This window comes from Carettochelys insculpta, chromosome 14 (genome assembly GCF_033958435.1).
Source record: "Carettochelys insculpta isolate YL-2023 chromosome 14, ASM3395843v1, whole genome shotgun sequence".
In the NCBI taxonomy this organism is placed as follows: Eukaryota; Metazoa; Chordata; order Testudines; family Carettochelyidae; genus Carettochelys; species Carettochelys insculpta.
The window spans coordinates 15563187-15580399 of NC_134150.1; the positions used below are offsets into that span (position 1 = coordinate 15563187).

Genomic DNA, 17213 nt, shown 5'->3' on the forward strand with positions numbered 1-17213 from the left:
CACCACCGCATTGACCCACACCCCTTCGGCAGCAGCTTCTCTTCTCTTTTCCCCACCCTGTACCCATAAAGCACCGTGCCCCCTGGGCAAGCCAGACAAGACTACCCACACTTAGAGGGCAGTGAATTCACACTATTTACAGGAAAATGTATTGGTTATGATAATTTCCACGAGCATGAAATAATCAAAAGTTCATTCAAAAAAAATCAGTCTATTTTTAATATAATCTGGCACAGGGCTACACTTAACCACAGTTATACTTACTGTCTTCAAGTAAGTCTGTTATATTTAATTCCAGAGATGGAAAAATTTTGTTGAACATTTTGAAGTCTTTTCCAAATCGAGGCATCTGAATAATCAGACATGAGGGTGCCTACCAAAAATCCCAAAATACAGTGAAATGTAGATCTTCAAAATATACGATCTAGTTGATCATTTTCACCTAATATGTTGGTTTATAAAAACTAAATCATATTAGTGTTTTTAAAGCTAACAGGCCACATGTCTGAATAAATCATTAACCAAACAAGATATGAAAAAAAATGTAATATGTACAACACATCATTAAACTCACAAAAATTCTAAAACATAAGAAGGTACTTGAGCTTATTTCCATCATATGTAGTAGGCACCAGCCATGTTTAAATGCTATATTAAAATATTAAAAACTTCCCACCCAGGAACAGCTAGCCTCTGCAAAATTTTAACATTCAGATATCATGTCTTATTCTTTAAAAATTAAACTATTAACAAAAAAAATTAAGTATCAAAAACTTTGTTTTTAAATAAGCAAAACATTAGCTTTATTTCCAGTCTCTTTGGTCAAATGACAGAGACACACTAAAACATCTTAAAGAGATTTTATAGAAGGTAATCTGTAGCATTGTGTCAATTTTCTAAGATCAGTGGTCCTGTACCCTCAACACCAAGCATTAATGTATTTTCTCTCAGTACTAGTAGACCACGCTTCCTATGATGAATGAACATTCAACATACATTTCTCCTTTTTTTAAAAAGGATATTTTCTAGTGCACAAAAGGTCAGTTTAGCAACTGATACCAACCTCTGCAAATTTCAAGCTGCTGTTGATAAAAGACCATTCCAGTAACTGCTGAATTGTTGGGACTCCAACTTTCTCATTTTTGTCCATAAAAATTTGATAGAAGTAACAGTCTTGCACCTTTTGACCAGCTGATCTAAAACACAGATAAAGAAATGTCACTTAATTTGAAGATATATTTTTAACAGTTGAACTATAATTACAATTATATATAGAAAGCGGTCTTAAGGAAACAATTATAAAAAGCTACAACAAACAAACTATTTAAGAGGAAGCAAGGAACATGAAGGTTATTCCCCTTGGCAGCTGGGGTTGCACTGTCTTTTATGCCCCTAAAACGGGTAGTGTATGAGGCATGCCAGATTCACACATGACCCCTAATGGGGACTGCTAGAAAAAACAGCCATTCTAAACTCCTGAACACACACACTAATTATATATATATATAATTAGTGCACGTGGCAATGAGTGGAATACACATGTACAAATACTCAAAGAAGAAAACCATTTCACACCGTGCCCTTTGCTTTTAAGTGCATACTCATTTTACAAAATGTATTATGCCAGCTATTCAGAAGAAACGTTTGATAACTCTGCTGTGCAGGCATACCCTAAGAGGCAGGAATAGTAGGCATCCTTCAGTCTGCATAGACTATGGATTGCACCCTTTATAGTTTCAATTGAGGACTTCATTTACAGCATCTACTGTGACTATGAAGACCCACACAAGAGTGACAGTCCTTGCCAGACACCCACCACATCTGCAAGAGATGCAGCAAGTCCTTAGTGTGCTTTCTGTGCGCTCGCTTCTCCTCTGCTAGCTGTCTGATCCTCATCTCGCCCTTCTGAAGGCCCTTGTGTAACCCCTGCCTCCATGTGCTGCGGTCGTCTGCTAGTTCTTCCCAGTTGTCCAGCTCGATGTCTACCTCTCTGAGGTCTCTCTTGCAGACATCTTTGTAGCACAACTAGGGGCGTCCGGGAGGTCTTTTGCCAGAGGCTAGCTCACCATACAGGATGTCTTTTGGGATCCTTCCATCATTCATCCTGTGGACATGGCCAAGCCACCGGAGCCGACGCTGCCTGAGGAGCATGTAGGCAGGCATACGCAGTGGCAAGTCTCCTCGTTTTTACTTAATTCTCCCGCCCATCACTCTGTGAAATCCTGAGCTCCAAATTACTGTACTTCTAATTTCACAATTTCTACAGACTGATTAGGCAGACTAATTTTCACAGTGCTGAAACAGTGCAGTACAGGGGGCCAGGATCCTGCAAGTTATCCTCCAAAAATAGAGTCTATGTAGACTCAGGTTTTTCTACTATTTTGTGAGAAGAGTGGAGACAACAAACACTTATGAATCTGGCCCAGGGTAGAAAGAGGAGGAAAGCAGAAGGTGTGCCAGCTCTACACCATGCTTCCCACAACTTACTAAAGCTTCTCTAAAAAAAGCTCCAAAGGCAAGAGCTAGGAGCTGTCCTCAATAAACTCAACTCCAAATCTGCAGGGCAACTAAGGGAAGTTTACTGCAAACCACATGGGGAGAGAGTGTCCCATGGAAAGAAGCCTTTGGAAATCTCTTGTCTCCTTATTGCCAGGGATATATTTCAAGGAGCCACTGAAAGGCAAGGGCTAAACAACAGCATGGAAGCAGCAGGCCCTCCATGTAACTGCATGCCCAAAGGAAGGAAGATTTAGGAAGCTAAATCTGTCAACTGTATGTGGGAGAGGAGGCAGAAGTGACTAAACCCCCAACATCCTCTCAAAGAATAAACAAAACTCTATGAGTTGATTTGGAGAGTTCTCTCCTCCTACCTTAAAAAGAATAACTTGTATGGGTGAGAGTGAGACCGAACAACATTACAAAGAATTACTTTACATAAGGACTTCATGAAAAATTAAAACATCTTTATGCCTCATCCAAAGCAAACCATTACATTTTTCTTGAAGAGGCAAAATATTTTACATCAGATTCTACTGCTTAAGATTGCTTCATAAAGTTGTTCTAAAAGTAAATGGCTATACACAAAGGACTAGATTCAGAAATGCTCTCTGGGTCAGCTATAATGGTAAGATGGAGCCATAGAAGTCAGGCACCTAAGGCTCACATATGCAATGTTGGATACCTTTGCAGGACACCTTTGCACCATTGCCAGGGAAGCAAAAGCATCAACACAAAAAGGACTTTAAAGGAGGAAGCCAGATGCAGCAGTAGACACAGTCAAAGCAGTAACATGCTTTGCTGATACCACAATGAGACTTGAGGCAATGGTTAGCAAGGGGCATAATTTGGACCAGCTGAGGGCGGAAGCCCTGTCCTTCAGCTCCTGCACCGGTACTACCATCATTACTGGGATAAATTTGGTTATGAGAGGTCAACACATACACTTTTACTGCTTATTTAAAAGTACATTTTACCTTATTTTTAACAGTGGCTCTACTCTTAAAATATGATGAAATAAAATGTTCAAGAATTCTTCTGGATCTGGGCAAAAATGAAAGTCATATGAGCATATTAAAAACACATACAAATCTCCAAGACCATTTTTTAAATTGAAATTAGGAAGCTGTATTCTAATTGAAACAAAAGTCTTTGAAGGTGCTTTCCAATTTTAGTAGCATAATAGTTATGTCAACTTATCAGCTGCCACATTTGGGAGCACAAAATCCTAAACTTTATCTTCTCAGCTTCAAAAAATGCATAAACAGGTGAAGGCTAAATTCTGGATAAAGCTTAATAACTGAATATCAAAGATAGCCTACTGCAAAGGGAAACATTTAGTGCTGTGAAAATTTTATCCTGAGAATAAAAGGCTGCCACCGGCGCCGCTGCCAAAGGAAACAGAAAAGTAATTACAAATATCTGTCTGACAGATATTTTGGAGCATAAGCTTTCATGGGCAAAGACCCGATTCGTCAGATACATCTTTGCCCACAAAAGTTTACGTTCCAAAATATCTGTTAGTCTATAAGGTACCACAGGACTTCTTGCTGTTTTTGAAAATACAGACTAATTTGGCTTTCTCTGCTAATTGATGCAAATAGTACCTACAGTGGTAACCTTCATTTTTACTTTGTTGAAGGGTCACAGCCGCCAATTGAATATTGAGGAGAGGAAGGAAGAAGGGGGAAAAAAAAAATTAACAAAAAACCAAAACACACACACACACACACACCCCGCTAAGCCAATCTTAGGATCAAAAAGGAGTGGGGGGGGGTGTGGCAGGTTCTTCTCCCTTTTAACCAAACGGCTTATTAAATTTGTTTCTAAGAGCACCTGGGAAGCATATGCTACTTTCCCAAACAGAAAGGGAGGGAGATTATTGGAGTAGGTAACTAGTGACTGGTCACATCATGGTAATAGAATATTGGGTATGGTTTTCATTTAAAAAATACATTTTATACCTAATTACTTCTAAAACCTGTAAGTGATAGTCAGCCACTTTCCACATTAGCATCACAACATAGGGGAGTCTTCAAGAAAGACCTAAACGTACAAAGGTCAGGGCATTGTGAATGGGCCTTCAGAAGGTCATTCCAGGGGGAAGGTGCTAGCCTTCCTAAACAACATTCTTTTATCCTCTCTTGCTCCTGGTCTGTTTTTTGCTACTCCTCTCCCCTTCAAATCTGCCGTGGACTTTCTCTGGTGGGTACAAAGGGAAGTTCCCCTTTTATAACCACAAAGAACAACAAAAAAAAAATTAAAAAAAAAGCTTAGATTCTACAGAAATTGCTAGTTTAAGCATCCTCATTTACCAGTGTCTAGTGGGAGATCTATTTTAAGCCCTGTTCCAAATCAAAAGCTTTGATTCTATAGTAATGGGTGCTACAGGATCGTATTTGTATACCTTTACAAGTAATCAATGTATGTTATTTCTGACCCTTCTTACAGCAACTACTTCTCATCTAGAAGCATAAACTCTACATTTACCTTTTTCCTCAGAAGTGAATCCTGATGCAGCTTCAACTTTTTCAAGTATTTTCCTCAGTTTCATTATTTTTGTGGCACACACATATCCATAACTACATTGAAAAATTGGTTTAAAAAGCTATTAGCTAAAGCTTTTCATCAGGTTGGTAAAACACAGATTTAACAACTTCAGTCTAGAATACAGATTATTTGCCCAAAACTATTTTTCTTGCCTGATTCTTTTACCAGTATCTGGCATTTCTTCCATATCCCTAAACGCCTCTCGCATTCTGCAGTACACTGGATCCAAGTTCTTTGTCATGGCCTAAGTTTTCCATGACAGAGCACTGCTGAATTCTGAGGGACATTAACATTTCTGCAACTACTTCAAGTAAAATCATAAAGCTTTACTAAACATTAACCTAATCCTTCCTGTATTAATTATTTGAATATTAAATGCACACACGTTTCAGTTTTAGAATAGTACAAGCTAAATTGACAACTATCCTACAATATTCAGTTTGACACTGATTTTTATGAAGAGTATACAGAATTGCAAAAATTGTTCCACTTAACAGGATTTCATTTCTTCCCGAATAATTAAAAAACACAACACAACTATTTGACACACGAAGGCAGATGAAGTTTTGTGAATCAGAGAGCAGATGTGTCTTCTCTACTGTGGGAAGCTGTAGCGAGAAAAACCTTGCAATGTTGTGGGTAGAGGGAATCAAAAACAAAAATGAAAACACTTTCAATTGTCCACCTCAGCAATCATTTTAGACTTTTCTGGGGAAAGATTTTGCAATCCAAACTGCAGTCACAAAAATCACAAATTATACCAGGTGGGGTCACATCTTCACTTCTAAGAGAACCAAAATACAGCATATTTTTCCTCAAAGAAAAAAGCTGAACCCCTTAAAAATAAGCAATTAACAATAAAACCAAAGTGTAGCTTTAGAACAATCATTACAAATGAATTGTAATTTCATAGACCTTTGTGGTCTTTTCTTGATTTAAAGATGAATAATTTATGATTCCCACTGCATACTGCTACATGTATATTACTGTAACATTTCCTTTGCTCTATGAGCCTCAAACTTCTCATCTCTACTCAATATTACCTTTGGATTACTTTTAATATTATTTGCTAAGTGATTTCTGTGTGCGATATAAAAGAGACAAAGCAGAAGTTTCTTTAAATTTTTAAAAGCCATTGTGACTGCTAGTAATAAAGAGCAGAATGAGTCTGAATTATGCAAACCTAAAGAGAACAGAAACTGAAGCACAACAGTTGAAGTATTAAAATGTTTGGTTGTTCTAAGTACTCAAGCCTATCTAAGAGACCTCTGATGATTACTCCCACTTACGTTGTGCCAATACAAATGGTTTATCTACAGCTAGAGACATTTATTTCCAATTCTAGGAAACAGATATGCTGATACGACCGTACCTTCTAACCTTCTGGTAACATCCGCTGCAGTTACACCAATTTGATTAAAAGTTACTAGAACTATTTGCCCCTGCCCACCCACCCACTTTACAATAGCAGTCATCATGAGGGAACTTTTCATTCTCATGACATAGCATTGAACAGCTGGCTAGCTATTTATGAAATTTTTATTAGACTGGAGACTCAATGGCCAGTTGTGGTATCATGTTTTCAATGTGTTTACTTACATACGCAGAGGGTTTACAATCTCTGTCCTCAGCAGCTCTTGAGTTTCACTATAATATTCTACATCATTCTTTTCTTTAGGTCTAAGTAAAACAGTGTCCAAAACAGAGCTAAAAGAAAACAGGCTGAAAGAGGAAAAAATATATTTTAATTCTACGAAGTGCTGAGGAACGTAAAAAAGAGAGTCTCAGGATAAACCAAGGAAGAACAGAAGAAGTTAGCCCACACCAAAGATGACAAAAGGTAGAAGACCAGAGTAATGACTGGATACCAGTCATATTAAACATTTCACATTAGGAAGTTATTTAACCTGATCAGCGAACACCACCATGTGCCCTCAGGAGCCATTCTGGTCCTGGTGGGTTCCATTCAATTAAAAATAACATTATGCCACATTAGGCATTACATGGATAATGTGTCACTATTAGTTGCACAGCAATAAAGCAAAACATACAATCCAAATTAGTACTCAGTTACTCTATTACACTTGTAACAATTCTCCCTGTCACCCACATATTTGGATTCAGCTATATAAAATTAAAAAACTTACCAGAATAAAGTGGAGTCTAAGTAACAGGAATTGTAATGACCCTGGATGCCTTTCTTCTTTCCAATCATCGTCTCTAAACCTTCTTTTTCTGTTTTTGGAGGAGTGTTTTCTTCTACCACTTCACTTAAGTACCCACCAAAGGCTGAAAATATTTTTTTAAAAGTCACTTAAAAGCCCCAAAATTTCACCTCAATCAAGATTTCCCCACAAGAGCTTTGTAGACATCATACTGATTGCTTTGAAATCATTCTTTCCCTTTACTGGAAAAGAAATTACCTGGTAGGTAATTTTATTGGACCAATTTGTTGGATGAAAGGTACAAGCTTTTGAGCTACACAGAGCTTGTCTTCAGGTCTGGGAAGAAAGGAGCATGTCGTTTACTGTACTATTTTCTCTCAGTGGCTGACACATTCTGTAGCAGATCGTGGACAAGTCTTTAAAGCCCGATTGATGGTCCACATTACCACACATGGGCCGCGGCCACAATTGCCCCCTCTTTTTGGAAGGGGAATGTTAATGAGGCAATTTAGAAGATATTAATGAGGTGGTGACATGAGTATGCAGCACCTCATTAGCATAATGGCAGCACCAGGTGATTCAAAAGTGCCACTTTCAGAACACACACTGCCTGTGTGGATGGGGGGCCTTTGGAAAGGACCTCCCGACTTTGAAAGCCCCTTCTTCCTATTTGGTTCTAGGAAGAAGGGGCTTTCAAAGTCAGTGGGGTCCTTTCAAAAGACCCTCGGTTTACGAGGGCAGCATGTGTTCCAAAAACAGCACTTTCAAATCACAATGGCTGCATATTTTTGTCAGTGCCTCATTAGCCTCTTCCAAACTGCCTCATTAACATGGCCCTTCCAAAAGGAAGGGGCAAGTGTGCCACAGCCTTGGGTTGGTCCCATTACATGGGCACAGAGTATTACTGACTATGCATAAACAAATTTCTCCCTATATTTTAGGTTCAATTTAAGCCATCTTTAAAAGCATGAATGTTTAGAAACTTGATTTCTCTTTGCCAAAACACATCTAGCACCACATCAATAAGATGGTCTGAATCAGCTGATACTATTTTGCATCCAGAAAATATACCTCCATCACATAAACAGGTAACACTTTCCCTTTTAGTATATATGAATGATTTATATGGCGATTTTCCTCCTCCCCCTCAAAATGAACTCCATTGAAGGAGAAAAGGAGCTGGCTTACGTTATCTGAATGGTGATCATTCTATTGTTGGAATTGCAAATGGCTTAATCTGAACCAAAGGAGGTGAAGAAAAACATTCTACCTATAAAAACAGGTAAGCAGCGTACAGACTTCCAAGGGAGGTTATGGAATCCCAACCAATGGAGGTTTTTAAAGACAGATTAGACCAGGACAGGCAATAAAATTTTCCAGGAAGGCCACTCATGAATTTTGGAAAGGTATCAGAGGCCAGCTCCAAGTCTCTAGAAGGGGTGGGGAGGACACCTACAGAGAGTGATAATAAGGGGTGTGAGGCAAACACTAGGGCTGTGGCCACACTTGGCCAAAATTTTGAAATGGCCATTTCAATTATTACTAATGAGGCACCGAAATGACCATTCGGCACCTCATTAACGTTAGCACGCACGGCTCGGCTGACAGGAATAAGGGGATTTCGAAATGCACGGAGTCCTTTCGAAAAGGACCCCCGTGCAACCGCACCAAGCCGTGAGTGTTTGAAAGTGGCGCTTTAAAACCACCATGGCCAGAAGTGTCCTAATGTTAATGAGGTGCTGAATAGTCAATTCAGTGCCTCATTAGTAATCTTCAAAATGGCCATTTGCATGGCGATTTCGAACTTTTGGCCAAGTGTGGCCACAGCCTAGATGTGTGGCTGTGTGACAGAGTGTGTAGGCGTTGGTTGATGCTGGGTAAGTTTCTATGAGATATCATGCATGGTCTCTTTAAGACAGGAAAAGCTGTCCTGCTCTCTTACTGCCTCTTAACGCACCTCAGTTACTCACCATACTTCAGACTGGAGCCTCCATTGTGCCCCTCACTCTGACCCCTGCTCTTCAGAAAGAGGATACAGGGGCAAGGGGACATCCTGAGTTCATCACTCTCCACTCTCTTTCCTCTGCACAGCTAGCAAGAGGATCTTGGAGATTCTTGGATTAAGGTAGGGGAAGGGGCACCTGAACACACACTGACAGGTGGCTCCAGTAATCAGCTCATCAGGCCAGATAAAAAGACTGGGAAGGCCAGGTCCTGCCCACAGGCCATATTTTGCCCATCCGCAGATTGGACAACTGTTAGAATATCCTGCCTCAGCATGGAGGACTGGGCTATGTCTAGTCCAGTCCCCTCTGAACATCCCCTCTACACTCTGAATTTCTATAAAATTCTCTTAGCTAGATTGCTGCTGCCATCAGTAAAGCAAGAAATGCCAAGAGTAATTGAAACCCTCAATTTCTAGTTCATTTCACAATTTTCACACTGATCCCGGTCATATAATATACAAGACTGCTTCAGCTTTTTAAAGCAGTGGCATACAATTAGTAACTGAAGGATTGCCACACCTGTGGTTGTCCCCCTTCCATATTAACCACAGCCCTCTCGCCACCCACTCTAACAATGCCCATCGCCTCCCCCAGAGCCAGGCAGCCCAGCCCCTGCCCCCTCACTCTAACAATGCCCTCACACTCCCCCAGACACCGGGTCCCCCAGCCACTCCCCATCCCCCACTCTAACTGTATATTCCAGCGACTCACCGGAGCCGCTGCCACTGGAGCTGTGCTGAGACAGCAGCTGTAGGCCAACAGGCCAGGGCAGCAGGAGCTGCACTAGGCCACTGCTATCAGGGCCACAGAGTCCACATCAGGGCCGCACCACGGCCTAAGCACCTGCGCAGCTTCAAGATGGAGCCGCAGGACCCACACCAGGGAAGCAACTGCAGGAGGAGCCACCTCAGCTGCTATACACTTGTCCCACCCAAGCATGAGCACATGCGTAGAGCAGGCAGAGGCTTCTCCATGTGTGTGGCTCGCCATACAGCAGTGTCCTGTTTGCCACTTGTGGTGAATGGAGCGCGTACTGGACACTGTGGCTTTAAAGTATCGGTAAAGCAAGAAAATGTTCTGAAACCACTGACAGAAAATTCACAGATGTTAAAAATTGCATTCTGTGCAAAGTACTCTCACTAACCAGACTCTTACATTGAGTAACCAGACTGAGCAAATGTGTGTTCAGCCTTTTAAAAGCTTCCTATTTCTAAAAGGCTCTACAGCATGAAGATCCAAACCCAGAAAAGATGTTACTTTCACATTAGTAAATAATTTAGAAGGACCTATTCAATACCTAGAGAGTTGCAGCGTTCAATCTGGTTGGAAACAGGTTGCAGTGATGCAAACCTAGAGTCTGGCCTGCAGCTCTTCAGTTTAACAAAGAGAGCCTTCTTTGGGGCACAGGTGAAATATCTAGTTCCTTTAAATGTTCCATCTGTACAGCCTGCGCATTCATCTTCCTGAAAATGAAACACAAGTGGTTTACCACATTTTTTTAATGGAAAAAAGGCACGCAGAGCTACTACTCAAGAACTCCCCATTATTAGGATTCTGGTTATTTAAGTCTATGATAAAGACAGCTTTGAGTTTTCCACTCTGTTATGCAAGATTGATTTAGGGTACAAGTTGGTATAGATGGCTTCTGCTCACGAGGGATTCATTTTTAGTTTAGTGGTAAGAGCAGCAGAGCCATTTCTCTATGCCCTTCACCATCCTTACAATTAGTTAAGTTTTTGGTATTCTTTGACAGTCTTTGGTAATCTTTTGGTAATTTTTTGGTGTGGAAAATATCACAGTGCAGCCTCTGTAAACATAAACAAACAAAGGATAACACAATATGAAAGCTTGCCGGATAATGATAACAGGGGAAAAAAAAACTGAATATAGCTACTTCAAGGGGGCTGTCAAAAGTATTAAATACATATTAAACAGATGTTAGACCTATTGCAGAACTTCACTATGTACAAACCCAATGGCCAAGTTTAGCCCATGGACTCAAAATACAGCCTGCAGATCATCTGTGACTGAATATATAATATGAAGGACAAAGCCACCAGCAGCAGTGAGGGGGGTTGGTTCTGGCGACAACTCAAAACGCCTCTTTTCTCAGTTAGGGAAAACATGTGCATGTATAGCCATGATTTTAATGTACACCTGTGTAAAATTCAATAGAAAATTTATTAAGAGGCATCATATTGCAAGCACAAAAAAGTTTAGTTGCTGCAGTCACAACCAGATCTATGACCACCATAAGGAAATCGAAGTCACAAAAAATCTTTTAATGTTGTAATTTTTCTGAAATTGGATTTCTTTAAAATTTATGTAATTTGCCTCATAAGTAGAATTGGTTGGGATTTTTCCAGCAAAATGGTTCGTCAATGAAAAAGTAGATTTATCAGAACTAAAAAGAGAAAAAAAAAAATCTTTTCCCCCCCAAACTTTTGTGAGGGAGGATTTCTTGGGACAGGGAAATAGGGCACGAAAGACTCGGAATGGAACCTGGGCTCCCACATCCCAAGGAATGGCCTAATCAATTATTCAGCTGTAAAGTCAGCTTTTTCTGAGCCATGGAATTTTGTATGAAACAGAGCAGCTCCAACAGGAGTCAGAGGGAGATCACCCCTAAATACCCAGTTTGAGATTTGCTCCTGGGTCTCCCATATTCCAGGCAAATACATTAACTTCCAGGCTACTGGCTATTCTGGGGTAGGAGGGTATACCAGTCTCCCCTCTCTCCATTCCTCCTCTCTCTCACCTATCCCCAAGAAAAATATTTGAAAAGGCACTGTTTTGCTCCCCAGTACTTCAAGTTTCTGCTCTTCCTGCAAGTATGGCTTAAATCTGCTGCTAAGTTGAAGTCACGGCATGTAACTATTAGCTACTGTGGAAGCTACAGTGACACCACATTCTGCTAATAATAGGGTGAACATAAATCCCATTTTAACCAGGAGAGTTCTGTATTTAGTCAGGCGGCCCGCCTTAAACAAAAAAGCTAATTGTCCTGTATAGTCAAAAGATTTTAAGGGGGACCTGGTGCCCCAGCCATGCTGGGCAGCTCCTCTGTGGGTTAGCTGCCCCTGCATCCAGGGAGACCACTGCGGGGAGGTAGTCCAATTCCCACCACAGGACAGCCTCCTGTGCTGCTGTCCTCCCCACCCCCTGGGGGCAGCAGCTTCCACAAGTAGAGAGCTCTCCCGTGAGGTGGCAGCACTGTTGCCAGCATCCCAAAGCACAGGGCAGCTACAGGGCTCTTCTGCAGGGTGGCAGTCCCATTGCCAACACGCAGAGCCATGGGGCAGCTGGGAAAGTCTCCAGTGGGTCTGTACCCACATTGCTGGTGCCTGCAGGCATAGAGCAGTCAGAGAGGTCCCCAGTGGGGCGGCACCCAGAGAAGTGGGGCAGCCGGGGAGGTCTCCCATGGGGCGGGGCAGGGGGAGAAGAAGAGCCCCATTGCTGGAGCCCAGAAGCATGGGACACCCAGTGAACTCCCCCCTCCTTCCAGAGGGCAACCACCCCTGCAACTGGAGAGCTCCCCCGTGGGGTAAGAGCTCCATTCTGGTGCCCTGTGGCAGGGGGCAGCCATGGAGCTGCACTTGCTTGGCAGCTGCAGCCAGGGAATCACGCCACCGCATCCCCATCCCATATTTAGCACAGGGAAATACGGTCACCCCCCAGTAACAGCCTTCACATTTTGAAGACTATTACAGACAATATTTTACGGAGGCTGTGCTCCCTGCCTTTTTAAAGAGAAAATGATGGATGTCCAGTCATTCAGAAGTTCTGCTACAGTAGCTTATATAAAAAAAATTCAGAAATAAAGGAAAGTCAAAGCCCTTCTACAGTGAAGTGTCTAACTAAAGGAACGCCAGTGATTGTCAACTGAGCAAACTACAACAGTTGTATCTGTAGTATAGAAGAGGCCCTAACAGTGTCATAACTTGATGATGAAACAAAGCTTTTGTGGAGTTATAAATGATTAAATTGTGACTAGAAAAGACTATTCTTCTCTCAGCCCGTATGACACTATATATCTCAGCCAGGACCCTACTGGTTAAGTTAGGGTTACCATATTTGACCTTTCTAAAAAGGGAGAACCCTGAGGAGCAGTGTATCTGCCAACTCATGTTACATTAATGTACTATATTTGCTGTAACACATTAATACATTTGAATTGGTAGGTCCTGATACAGATACACTTTATCTCAGGAGTGTCCTCTTTTTTTATACATGGTAACCCTATTAAAGTACATAAGCTCAGGCCCTCAGGTAGAGAACTATTACTTAAATTGCAAGGTAGAAAACCAAAAGAACTATAAACAGTAAAATTGTGTAGTTTGTATTATTTACCAGTTCCAATCCAGCCAATACTTCGTTTACTCCTGGTGGTTGACCAATCCAGCGGATTACTCCATAGAAAGGAGGATTCTCTTTAACTTCAGCCAGTGAACCTGCCTCAAGACCATGCAAGTTATTGACAGGAGCCACTGTTGATGGACTCTCCTGGGTGGCAGCAGCATTCATATCTCCGTTAACTGACTGAACTGACAGAGAGAGGGGACTATGTCCAATAGCAGTACCATTAGTATTTGACATTTTTGTCAGGCTAAAGGGTAGAGAGTGAAATCTATTTTCATTAGATAAAGAGTTTGTTGAGGGTGGCTGCAGTGGTGGTGAAGAATGACCAAACCCAGAAGCTGAGTCACTAAGTGATTTTGCAGGATCTTCAGCAACTGTTAAAAAAAGAAACAAAGAACAAATTAAGTAGCTCATTCTCACTTCCCAAAGAGAAGCTTTGGAGGTTAAAAAAAAAGTCACTATTACATTCTTTTGTTACTGGTGTTACTAGACATGTATTGCTCTGCTCATGTTCATTCCATATGGGGCATGCACTTACCACGTGCACTGGTATTCAAAGGTTTCTCACAGCAATATCCATAGGAGACAGGCTGTGGTGCCCCTGGAGTGGTGCCCACATAGTGAGGTATAAGAGGTGCCACCAGCTCCTCCCACCTTCACTTCCTGCTTGCTGAAAGCAGGGGTGACTGGTGAAGGGTGACATGTGGGGCCACCAGCCATATACACACACGTCCCGAGTCTGGGAAATAACAAAGCCAAAGTCTTTCTGCCTCAGGACCTGCCCTTTCCCCATACCCTGCCCACCTCTTTCCCTCAACCGATGAAGCTCAGGGGAATGGGGGGGCTGGTGGTTTGACCCTCCCCCACTCACCAGCAGTGGCGGAAGTAGTAGAGCAATGCAGCCTCAACCCATTCTGCTCCCCTAGTCACATCACTTCACTTCTCAGTGGCGAGTGCAGGGGAGATCCTGCCCCTCCCCAAAGTGATATGCCAGAAGAGCAGAGTGAGCTGGGGCAACATTGCTCTGCTTTCCGCACTGCTGCTGGTAAGTACAGGGGGTTGGATCCCTGCTGCGCCTGCACACCCAGGGACTCTGACCCTGCCTGCACTTGGATGGCCTCTTGTCCCTCCTGCTCATGGTGTTGGGTGGGGGGGGAGATATGTCCCTTCGTACCTGCCCCACTGGAAACAGAGTGAGGAAGGAGGATGAGTTGTGGAATGGACATAAGCAACACATCCTGAAGAATACCAATTACAGAAAAAGGTAATGGTCTTTTCTTCTTCGAGTGCTTGCTCATGTCCTTCCATATCAGGAAACAGTATCCATAGAGTAGGAGTTCATGAACACATAGCTTGCAACGCAGTTCTGCCAAACCCAGGCTCCTGAAGAATGCCTAAGCTCTGGCAAAAAGGCCTCTAATGATGAGCAGTGGTGGAACCCCTACCAGCTTTTACCAGGTCCTTATGAAAGCGGTGATCCAGTTGGAAATCCTCTGCAAGGAGACTAGAATGTCTTTCATACCATCCAATGTCATACTGAAGAGTTGAGTTGATTTATAGAAAGGCTTGGTACATTCTATGTAAAAGGCCCTTTTGACATCCACCACATGAAACCACCTTTTCAGTGCTTTTGTGCAGTTTGGGACAGAACAGCAGGAGGATGATGTCCTAGTTCACATGGAAGGTAGACACCACTTTTGACAGGAAGGATGGGAGGGGGTCATAGCCAGTCCTTGTCTTTACAGAAGACCATGTATGACAGCTCTGAGGTCAAGACCTTAATCTCAGAGAATTCTCTCTCTGCTGTCACTGCCACCAGGAATGTGACACTCCTTGACAGGTGGGAGAGGGAGCAGGATCCCAGTGGCTCACAGGGCAGGCCTGTGAGCCTGGAGAGAGCCAAGCTAAGATCTCACTATGGGACAGGGGTCCAGATCAGCAGGAAGAGTTTTGAGGATGCTCAAGAATCTAGACATGTCACAGGAACTTACCATCTGGCCCTGGATCACAGGGTGAAAGGCAGAATGAGATGCAAGATGCACTCTAGTGAAAGTGTGTTACAGGTCCTGGTTCCTTAGATGCCACAGGGAGTCCAAGATAGGCTGTGGACATGAGGGACCTCCAAATAAGTCTATGCTTCTGGGTTCAGCTATATAGCATCCACTCTCAGATGTGAATGAACACAAGGTTGGGCTGTAAAAGCCTACCGTGGTACTGAGACAGCAGGTCTAGATGGCTAAGTAGGAGCAATGAGGTACTAGTGCCAGGCTCATGAGCATGTCAAACCAGTGCTGGCGAGGCCAGGCAAGGGCAATCATGATAACCTGTCCCATGCTGAGAGGGATTGGAGGGAACATATACATCAAGTTTTGGAGAGAAACTCCTGGTTCCAATCTTGCTGATCAAAAACAGATTTTTCCATTTTGCTTGGTAGCAAACAGATCTACTTGGGGACGCCCCCATCTCTGCATGGCGTGACCACTCATGATGAGAAAAGTCCCTGCTCAGGTGATCTCCTAGAAGAGGGACAGACAAAATACTGCCTGCCAAATACGCCAATCCAGCCCTCTAGGACTGTCTCCTGATCCATCCACCACTAACGTAAGGGCAGCTATTGTCCAGCGGATGGTAACTATCTTTACCCAGGCTAGGAACAGATGTATGTCAGCCACTGCTATGGGGGCTGCATCTGAAGCCTCACATGGCAAGAATTCCACAGAGACTTTAACAATCTACACCCCACCATCAACTTATGCCTCGATTACAACGCACAAGAGACACATTTCCTGGACACTACAGTACTAATCAAGGATGGCCTGATCAGTACCACACTGTACCGAAAACCTACTGATCGCTATACTTATCTACACCCTTCTAGTTTCCATCCTGCACACGTGACTAGATCCATTGTTTACAGTCAAGCTCTTAGGTATAATCGCATTTGCTCTGATCCAACTGACAGAGACCAAAAACTACAAGAACTTTACCAAATATTCATAAACCTGAATTGCCCACCAGGAGAAGTAAAAAAACAAATCGACAGGGCCAGAGGAATACCCAGAAACCAGCTACTCCAAGATCAGCCCAAAAAAGCCAAGAACAGAACACCACTGGTCATCACTTACAGCCCCCAACTCAGACCACTGCAACGAATTATTAAAGACCTACAACCTATTCTTAATCAGGATGCTACACTCCAGAAGGCCCTGGGTGACATGCCTGTTCTCTCCTACAGACAACCTCCCAACCTCATGAGGATCCTTACTAACAGCCACAGTCTATACCCCAGCAACACCAGTCCTGGAACCTTTCCCTGCAACAAAGCCCGCTGCCAGCTTTGTCCACATATCTTCTCTGGAAATACCATCACTGGACCTAACCAGGTTACTCACAGAATCACGGGCACTTTCTCATGCTCCTCTACTAACATCATATATGCCATCATGTGTCAACAATGCCCAGATGCTTTGTATATTGGACAGACTTCTAACTCCCTTAGACAAAGGGTCAACGGGCACAAAACAGACATCAGAACACTTCAGATCCACAAACCAGTTAGTCAACATTTTAATGGAATGGGCCATTCCGTCAATGACCTCAAGGTATGCGTGTTACTGAAAAGACATTATCGCTCCTC

The 17213-nt window shown here is 42.6% G+C and overlaps 1 protein-coding gene across 5 annotated transcripts in view; it reads right to left on the bottom strand.

Moving 5' to 3' along the window:
- CYLD (CYLD lysine 63 deubiquitinase) overlaps positions 1-17213 on the bottom strand; it is a 63523-nt gene that overhangs the window by 22904 nt on the left and 23406 nt on the right. For all 5 annotated transcript variants that reach the window (XM_075008881.1, XM_075008878.1, XM_075008875.1 and 2 more), the window contains 8 exons: positions 13568-13950; positions 10515-10680; positions 7194-7335; positions 6646-6768; positions 4987-5078; positions 3474-3540; positions 1064-1196; positions 265-373 (listed from right to left, as the gene is read on the bottom strand). In XM_075008881.1, coding sequence (XP_074864982.1) covers positions 265-373; positions 1064-1196; positions 3474-3540; positions 4987-5078; positions 6646-6768; positions 7194-7335; positions 10515-10680; positions 13568-13950 — 1215 coding nt within the window. The remainder of the gene's footprint in view (positions 1-264; positions 374-1063; positions 1197-3473; positions 3541-4986; positions 5079-6645; positions 6769-7193; positions 7336-10514; positions 10681-13567; positions 13951-17213) is intronic.